The 9,829-nt window shown below is 38.5% G+C and overlaps 1 protein-coding gene across 2 annotated transcripts in view; it reads right to left on the bottom strand.

Annotated features, from left to right (window-relative positions):
* Nucleotides 1-2,873: 2,873 nt before the first annotated feature.
* Nucleotides 2,874-9,829, bottom strand: part of Slc25a40 (solute carrier family 25 member 40) — a 28,000-nt gene continuing 21,044 nt past the window's right edge. For both annotated transcript variants that reach the window (XM_021162590.2, XM_021162591.1), the window contains 3 exons: nucleotides 7,928-8,009; nucleotides 4,792-4,872; nucleotides 2,874-4,464 (listed from right to left, as the gene is read on the bottom strand). In XM_021162590.2, coding sequence (XP_021018249.1) covers nucleotides 4,358-4,464; nucleotides 4,792-4,872; nucleotides 7,928-8,009 — 270 coding nt within the window. In that variant the 3' untranslated portion in view covers nucleotides 2,874-4,357. The remainder of the gene's footprint in view (nucleotides 4,465-4,791; nucleotides 4,873-7,927; nucleotides 8,010-9,829) is intronic.

The raw sequence follows: 9,829 nt of genomic DNA, 5'->3' as shown, positions 1-9,829 counted from the left end.
CCCTGTGTGCAGATGTTCTCCAGGGAGGCCTATGGACTGTGGTTTCTGTTCCCCTGTGTGCAGATGATGTTCTCCAGGGAGGCCTATGGACTGTGATTTCTGTTCCCCTGTGTGCAGATGTTCTCCAGGGAGGCCTATGGACTGTTGGGTTAGTTGCCCCGCATGCAGCTGAGCCCCTGGGACGTCTTCAGACTGTGGTGTCTGATTGGATGGCTATTTCTTCAAATTTCCCATAATTTCTTCAACATAAATCTCCCAATTATAGCTTTGAAACTTTCTCTTAAGATTGATAATTTTCAACATGTTCTCTTTTCCAAGATATGTGTGTACAGGTCAGAACTGATTCTATCCTGTGTGGAACCTGGGGCTTGAACTCAGGTTGTTATGCTTGGTGGCAAACATCTTTACCTATTGAGATATCTTTCCACACCTAAAATGTCTTAATAAATGTTGACAGAATAACAAATAAAAGCAACAGTCTCTAATTCTAAGATGGGAATTTTAGAATTCTAATTCTAATTTTGGAAAAATTAGAAAATGTAAAAGTAATACAGTGAATAAAATTTCCATGTGTCCCTAAATTAATGCCCAAGAAAAGTAGAGAAAAAAAAATCATGTGTCACATGCAGGAACATTTTTGGGGAAAATTGAATTTTACTCCATTTTGTAAAAAGCCAGATATGTATTAGGTTAATATATATGTGGTTAAAGGTTGTAATACATTTCTTTAAAAACAGTATTTTAGTAATAAACTATGAGAACGTAACTTTTCTTCAACATTAAACTTGAAGTTTGTGTCCTTTATAATAATCATCACTAGGATTGTCATTTTGCCCAAATCCCTGGAAAGAAGCAACTTGGGAGAAGTGTCCATTGTGGCTTATCCCCAGGAATGTCGCTTATCACGGTGGCAGCAAGAGTGTGAAGCAGGCTGGTTACACGGCACTGCCAACCAGGAGAAAGAGTGCCAACCTGAAGCCCCACCCACAGTGACTCACTGTCTCCATCAAGGCTCTAGCTACGAAAGAATCCACAACTTCTAAAACAAGGCTGCCAACTGTGGACTGAGTGTTTAAACATAGACACCTATGAGGAACATCTCACATCCAGGCAACAACCGACCACATTACAAAGAACTCGCATATACACTGTGCAAATCCTACGTGTGTGCACCAAAAACCTAACAAGCATACAGGGTCCAAAGCTTAGTTTGTTACTATAATGTGATTTCTGAGGATAGCCATTCAAGCCAACAATGGTTACATTAATTTAGAAGAGAAAAGTTTTGGAGAAAATTTAAAGAGTAATATTTATTTCAAAAACTAAATGTATTCAAATACTACTATAAAACAAACAGTTATTTTCCAAATATTAATGCTAATGAGTTAAATGTAGGGAAAATGTCATTTTTTAAAACAATTTCTTCTGTATGGGTGTTTTTGCCTACAGGTATGTATGTAGACACGAATGTATATATACTACGTGTGTGTAGTGCCTGTGGAAGCCCACTGGAACTGAAGCTACAGATAGCTGTGAAGTAGTACCACGTGGTTGCTGGGAAAGGAGCTCAGGTTCTCTGGAAGAGCAGTGAGTGCTCGTAAGCTGAGCCAGATTTCCAGTCCCAATTTACACTTCTTATCCAGCTGCATTGCTTGTGATGTGTCACTAATTAAAATGTATTTAACTTATTTTTGTCCTAATTATTTTTTGGCAAGTATAGGGGAACTTTTTACATATTAACAATGATACTATTTCAAATATGTTTCTGTGCTCCGTTCCCTGCTCTTTTCTAACAATAAAAAGAAATATAACAACTTAAGGGAAAGGTTAAGTTTAATAATGAACTTTCATGTATGTATTTCATAGCATTTTATAGTGATTGTATATGAAAGCCAGTGGTACTTCTAAGAAAGCACAACATATTTTAATAAAAAAAAAAAAAGGAAAGAAAATCACTTTTGTGGTTTGTCTCTTACTGTCAATTATAATGCTAAGTGAAGGCAGGAATACAGGAAGAACTATGGTGTGAAATGTTAAATGGTAATCCACGCTATCACTGGCAAGGCAAAGGAGGACAGGGCAGGCCAGCCAGAATTCTCTCCACAAGGATGCTAAGTTCCCATGGTGGGATGTTGCCACCCGTGGCCCACACTTCCCAATTCCCGTTGCTGGCTGGGGTGCCCTGTCGCTGTACTTTTCTCTGGATCCCAGTTGAGACTCCACTTGAAGGAAAAACCACACAATCTTAGCTTAGGATCAACAGGTAACACAATGCTGGGCACAGAAACTATCATCATAATTTTGTAAGCTACTTTAAGTTATATTAATTAAGTTATATATATTCTAACCCAACGTGTGTGTTTGTGTGTTCTGGCTACCTACATTGTGCCTCCAAGCTCTCTCTGGTCCAAAAGGAAGTCGTCTTTCTCCTATCTTCTTTCTTCCTCTCCCCAACTGGGAAGTTCCACCTACTCCTTGCCCAGTGATTGGCCCCTTGAAATCTTTATTCATTAGGGGAAGGTTCTGCCACAAAGAACATGCAGGATGGAGGCGAGCCACCATGGGCTAAGGGTCAAGAGAACATGGCCCAGAGGGCTGCCTCACTGGAGTTAGGAGTAGCCCAGGGGGAACATAGTAAACAGTATGTGATAACTCAGGGTTATCAATAGGAAAGTAGATTCTAACAGCATAGAGGGTAGGCAGCTGCCCAGCTACTGTGCAGCTGTTATATGCCTAAGGCATATTAAAAGAATAAAGATTATGTGCGTCTTTCATTGTATTTCATCTGACAACATAAACTGTCTAAGACAGAAAAGAAGGCCTGGGTCAGGATTTAAAAATTTTTACTACTACAAATCACAAATACACATCTGTATATATTAAATTTTAATGTAAGCCAACACAGGATTGTAATGTAAAACAACATGGTACAATAAACCATGTATCATTTATTTCTGATGAAACATACAAACACTTTCTACTATGATACAAAATGCATTTGTTCACCTACCAACCCTAGAGATCATTGTCACCAAAATACATTCTGCTGTTGTGGCTGGGAGGGTATACGTCATATTTCATAGAATACACATAAGAACGTGATAAAGTGCTTTTTGCTTTATAGAGATAAGTAAATAATAATAAAATAGCATTTCTTGCATTGCCGTCTTAGTGACTTATTAAATTATTTATCATCTGTGCCAGAGGTCAGACTCTGAGTCACACATTCCAAAGCCGCCGCTTTCTACCCCTGCATTCTCATCATACTTAAAATCTCATTCCTGAGCTCAGTGTGGGAAAGGGCACGTGCTGCTAAGCCTGACCACCTGAGTTCAAATCCCAAAGTCCTCAAGGTGGAACGGGAGAACTAACTCTTCAAGTTTTCCTCTCACCTTCATGTATATATAGACATATACAACAAATAAATAAGGGTCATTTTTTTAAAAACCTCATTCCTACTTAAAGTGATAAATATATTCATGTGTTTCATATACAATTAATATGAATAGCCTAAAGTCAATTTAAATGTTTCTATGTGCCTGTGTTCTGTATGCTGTCACCTGAGTGAAGGTGTGGGATTGTAGCAGCATCATTTTGGGACATCAAATAGAGTTGAAATTTTTGGAGCATTTTATAATTTGGTCTTTTAGACTAGGAATATTGATTGTAGTAGAAAAAGTTATAGAACTGACCTAAAGAGCTCTACAAACAATGACACTTGGAAGGCAAGCTAGTTACCAGCAGCCCATTCCTGCTTGTACATTTGCATCACATAAATGATTATGCTTTGGTCCACACAGATAAAGTGGCTACACTTTTCATTAGGGACTTCTACACTACAGGCCACCTTAACTCAGTAACAGGAGTGAGGGAATACAATGCCCCTGAATTAAAGAAGTTAACAGGTACCATCTGAGGAATATGAACAATGCCACATGATAGCTCTTCCACTCTCTACTGAAATGCTGAGACTTATGATTTGAATTTGCGTGGAACTGCACTTAGTTCTCTACACTGCAGTGCTTAGTACACAATCCAAAAAGTTCTGATGTGCCCCACATTTACAGCATTAATTTAAAAGGAAGCGTGTAATGATATTTGCACTCAGAAAACTTGACCTGTTAAGCAAGAGTACTAAGTGGCTGCAGTTTCTGGATTATGTTTTTAATATTTCAAAAATTAAATAATTCAAATTATGATCTAGAGGTGGATGAGAAATTATTATTCATTTAAATTATAGGGAAGACACATAAAATCATACTGTAAGATAATAATGTTGAAAAAAACCATCTTGCCTACAAATTTTCATCTTATTTGGCTCTGGTTGTTATTTCAAGTCAAATGTCCATCATAGGAATTACCGACTTGCAACATTTTGCTTCTGGAAGAACGACTTTCCTAATTCATATGAACTGATCATAATGGCACAAGCAGGAACAATTTTAACTAATCGAGGAATTAGACCTGAAAGAGAACGGGAAAAACAAAACAAAACACATTTTACCTTATTTTTTTTAATGTAGCATTTGGCTTCATAATGACCAAATTAAATGATTTGCAATACCAAATTCTGTATCATCAACAGGCAGCAAAGATCAGGTCAAACTGTTCACTCTCAACTTTAAATTCAAATTTTGTAAGTCTACTACTGAACATTTATTTTAACTTATCACAATATTTAGGAGAAAAAAATATAAAATGTTACCTATCGCTTTTTGCTGGAAGCTAATTGTAGAAGGAGATGAAAACGGATAATTGTGTTCAAAGACTCTGTAAAGGAAAGATTTTTACCTGTAAATAACCCAGAAAATCCTTTGTCAGCAACAATGTTCTTCATTATAGTCCAGGTTGACATATCCAAAGATGCAGGCACTATGTTCAAAAAATGTTAAAAGAAAAAATAATACCAATCATAAAACATAACTTAATAGATCCATTCTAGCTACTGTTCTATTTCTATGAAGAGACACCATGACCAAGGCAACTCTTATTTAAAAAAAGCACCTAATTGGGGGCTTGCTTACAGTTTCCAAGACTTCGTTTATGGTGATGGAGGGAAGCAGACAGGCATGCAGCTGGAGTGGTAGCTGAGAGCTTCACATCCTGACCCTCAGGCAGCAGGCAGAGAAACACTGAGCCTGGCCGTGGTTCCTTAAACCTTAAAGCCCCCCCCCCCCCCCCCAGCTTACGCCATGATCCTTAAGTTGGAGGCAGAGAGATTGGACCTAGTGTAGGCTTTTTAAACCCCCCCCCCCCCCCACTATGACACACCTCCTCTAACAGGACTCTTATGCCTTTCCAAATGGTTCCACAACTGGGATCAAGCATTCAAATATAGGAGTCTATAGGGACCATTTTCATTTAAACCCTCACAAAAGCATACATAAATAATATATTTCATTATAAGAAGGATCTGTTTATCTAGGAGTTATTATATATATATATTCTTGGTTTTTTGACACAGGGTTTCTCTGTAGCCCTGGCTGTCCTGGAACTCACTTTGTAGGATGGCCTCGAACTCAGAAATCTGCCCGCCCCTGCCTCCCAAGTGCTGGGATTAAAGGCGTGCGCCACCAGGCCTGGCTTAATCTTTATTATGCTCAACTATGGACTGACTAGATAGCCTAGCCTGACCTGCTCTCTAGCTGAGGTTAACCTCAAGCTCAAACACTTCTAACTAGTCTTCCTGAGTGATGGGGTACAGCTGTAAGCCACCAGACTCAAGTTCAATTTTTAATGCCTGGGTTCCTTAAAAAGAAGGCAGCTCTACATGCAAATATGCACACATCTGTAAGCAAACAAGTAGGAACATACAAAAGAGCTGGCAGGCTCCTCATAAAAATCAGTGGTATTACTATTTGTACTTTCTTGCATGTGAAAAATATTTCACAATGAAAAATGGAAGATATAGAAACCCCAGCTATATATCTCTTCTAATCTAACACAAGTCCAGAAAACCATTTTCATTTCAATGTTATTATCCAAAGATTAACAGAAGGAAAAGAACATATGTAGTGGTCTGAATAGGTTGACTTGGCCAAGAAGGAATAACACTATTAGGAGATGTGTCCTTGTTAGAAAAGTATGGCCTTGTGCTTTGAGGCCCTATGCTCCAACTCCACCCAATGCAGAAGAGACCCTCCACTTAGCTGCCTGCAGAAGAGAATCTCTTTCTGCCGGCCTTGGGATATAGACAGGACATAGAACTCTCAGTTCCTTTTTCAGCACTGTGTCTGCCTGGATGCTACCACACCTCCTGCCATGATGATAATGGACTGAGCTTCTCAAACTCTAAGCCAGCCGCAAGTGTGTGTGTGTGTGTGTGTGTGTGTGCGCGCGCGCGCGCGCGCGCGCACGTGCGTGTGTGTTTCTGAGGACAGGTCATTCTCCCTCCCTGATGATATTCGATGCCCTGCTTCATTCAAACCTTTCCAATTACACCTGTAATTACACTTCAAATGATAGGCTATAGATACCATCTAAGTATAGGAGGGAGGCAAAACTGAAAAACTTTGCTCAAGAGGATGCCACTAAATTCACATATAAAGCCTATAAGAACTAACAGAATAAAACTATAATTACCTCCCAGGTTTTGTTAGTGCCTAATGTTAGAGGAAACTTGGTATTTAGTAGTAGGTCAAAGATAGTTATTCAGATTAATTTACAGAGATCTATAAAGAACATTTCTTTAACATTATAATGCTAACTTTATGCAAAAAAGAAAATCACAGGTTAGAAAGTTCACTTCCATTAAAATAAACTATCATAAAGCTTATACAGAACATTTTTACAATAGATAATCCCTTCCGTCTCATGATACCGTGGGTATTTCCCTTGGGTCTCACCTTGTACACCCACTAGGAAGACTCTGAACTCAGTCCTGCTCTGCCTCCCAGGGATGCACAATAACAGCCAGGTTTGCTACATTTTTAAACCAAGATAAATGACGGCGCACATGGCCGGGGCTTGGGAGAGGTAAGTATACTTCCATGATAGAAAAAATTATAGGTTACAAAGGAAATGAAATAAAGGTGAAAAAACAGGGTAAAATTGTGAGAATAAGAAATGTAAAAATCAATGTTGTACTGGCTGGTTTTGTGTGTCAACTTGACACAAGCTAGAGTTATCACAGAGAAAGGAGTCTCCTTTGAGGAAATGCCTCCGCGAGATCCAGCTGTAAGGCATTTTCTCAATTAGTGATCAAGTGGATAGGGCCCATTGTGAGTGGTGCCATCCCTGGTCCGGTAGTCTTGGGTTCTATAAGAAAGCAGGCTGAGCAAGGCAGAGGAACATCTCTCCATGACCTCTGCATCAGCTCCTGCTTCCTGCTTCCTGCTTGAGTTCCAGTCCTGACTTCCTTGGTGATGAACAGCTGTGTGGACGTGTAAGCTGAATAAACCCTTTCCTCCCAGCTTGCTTCTTGGTCATGACGTCTGTGCAGGAATAGAAACCCTGACTAAGACAGATGTCTGAGGAACAGTGGCTCAGTGACCTCCTGCCATCTTTCTGGACACAAGGTCTTATAGTTATAGTGGCCTTAGATGGCCGTTTTTTTGTTTTTGTTATCTTTTACACTGATTTGTCTAGAGTTCTTTTATTGATTTATTTCAAAGAGTACTTAGTGAATAAATACAGATTCGAAAACAAACCATAAGAAAAATTAGAACAACTTAGCTTTTCATGATAAAAGTAGTTTTTTTTTTCTTCATGGAAGTTAAGAGACTTAAATGTTAGCAGCCAACAAAAAAGCTTTAAAATTTCTAAAGCTTTCTTAGTATTTTTCTATTCTAACAATACATCTTTATCAGTTTCATTAAGAAAGAATAAGATCTCAGAAAAACAACAGTGTTTTCTGATTTTATGTATTCCTAATAAAATCACACAAGGGAAACAAACAATATCTTAAAATGCTTTAAATTAAACTTACATTTACAATACTCATCCGTCCACAGTTGCGTCTGTTTCTGTGTTTTTACTACATCAAATGGTAAAGTTGCAACAGCTGCAAACTGTCAAAAAGTGCATTTAAATCCTTAATTTTTAAAAAGTATTTTAAAATATTAGCATTATTATTTAATATAGATAATGACAAAAATCACAAACTGAAATTTAAAATAAACAAGATATACTTAAAGTTTTTAGTGCAGAAAACAGGTTACAGCTCAAGTATTCATCATAAAACTCCAAAGAGCAGCCTCAGAAAAGTCCCTGTTCTTTCCCAAGACCACGTGGCCACCAATGGCAAAGAGAGAAACAGACTGCTGTGTCTTTATACCAGTGTTCAGTTTCTGATTCTCTTGTGTCACCAATACTATATTACGATGTACTATGAGAGTGTGTGTGTGTGTGTGTGTGTGTGTGTGTGTGTGTGTGAGATGTAGCTCAGTCTCACCTTCAATTCAACTGTGTAGTCAAGGACTACTTGAAGTCCGGGCACTCCAGCCATGCTTGCCAAGTGTTAGCATTACAGGCCGAGCCTTCACACTCAACTTTTTAACATATTTTAAAGTAGAAATTCTCCAGTGCGAACTTAGCATATGAAAATTTCCAGCAAACATTTTTCAAATGATTAGAAAAATTAAATTTAAAAGTTAATGAAGCCAGGCAGTGGTGGTACACGCCTTTAATATCAGTACATGGGAGGCAGAGGCAGGGGGATTTCTGAGTTTGAGGCCAGCCTGGTATAGAGTGAGTTCCAGGACAGCCAGGGCTACACAGAGAAACCCTGACTCGAAATAACTTAAAAAAAAAAAAGTTAATGAAAATATACTTCAAACTTTCAGTTTCTACATACCTTTTGATGCATATATATAGTTAACAATGGTTAAAAAAATTACATATCTACACTTTTCTCAAAGTGGTGCAATTTATCACCTTTTTCCATACTGTCTTAAGTTAGATCGAAACAGATAAATTCCTTTAAAAATGTGGTCACGTGGAGACCACAGGCTGCTTCTACATATTCCAAATGAGTTAGGACAGCTCTCTCTGTAGCACCACCACATTTACGAGTTTTTCCCACTGCACAGACAAGTCTTTATTTCAAAGTTGTTAAAGGTAACCAATAATTTCTACATTAAAAATCAACGTTTCTATGTTCAGTAGCAACATTACTGTGGAGACCTTCCTATTCCTGTATAGCTGGTGCCTCTTCGGGTCATCTCTCAATGCTGAGCTGACACGCATGAGATCTGAGTGTTGTTTTCTAATTCCTGCTCCTACTGCCCCTATCCAACTTGTACAACGTCCCACCTCTCCACTCAGCCCCTCTAAGTCTTACTTTGTTTGTCTTTAGAGACAAAGGCTGTCATCACCAGTCTAAGCTGGCCCAGAAAGCAAGCTTCCTGCTTCCACCTCTCAAACACCAAGTACTGACTTAATGTCTTGCTGCTCTGTAAGTGCAATCTGTCTGTGTCACGTAATAAATGATCACACAGTAATTTTGGAATTATGTGGATCTAAGACAACACTTTCTTGCCAAAGCAGTAGTGAGATGATGAATCTGTACCACTTGTATGGTGAGAAAGCTCACCCTTTCTCACCATAACCCAAAAATGGTCCTCTGTGTTTCTTCCCTTTTAGTTTTTTCTCAAAATTCCTTTAGAAATTTCTAAGTAGCCCAAATTTTTTTTTCAAGAGCCACAGGAACAGAGAATAAACATTGTCTGTTTGATTTGATGATATATACTAGACAAAACTCCACAACTCCATGACTATTACCTAACCATATCGACTAACATTTATTGAACTAATGTACTATAAAATACTGTTTAAAAAGTGTTATGTCGAGAAAAAGCACCGGGGCAGCTGGGGCGCAGGGTCGGCTGAC

The sequence above is a fragment of the Mus caroli genome, chromosome 5 (genome assembly GCF_900094665.2).
Source record: "Mus caroli chromosome 5, CAROLI_EIJ_v1.1, whole genome shotgun sequence".
Classification (NCBI taxonomy): domain Eukaryota; kingdom Metazoa; phylum Chordata; class Mammalia; order Rodentia; family Muridae; genus Mus; species Mus caroli.
Note: the sequence above shows the minus strand (reverse complement) of the source record. Positions and strands in the feature narration are given on the sequence as shown.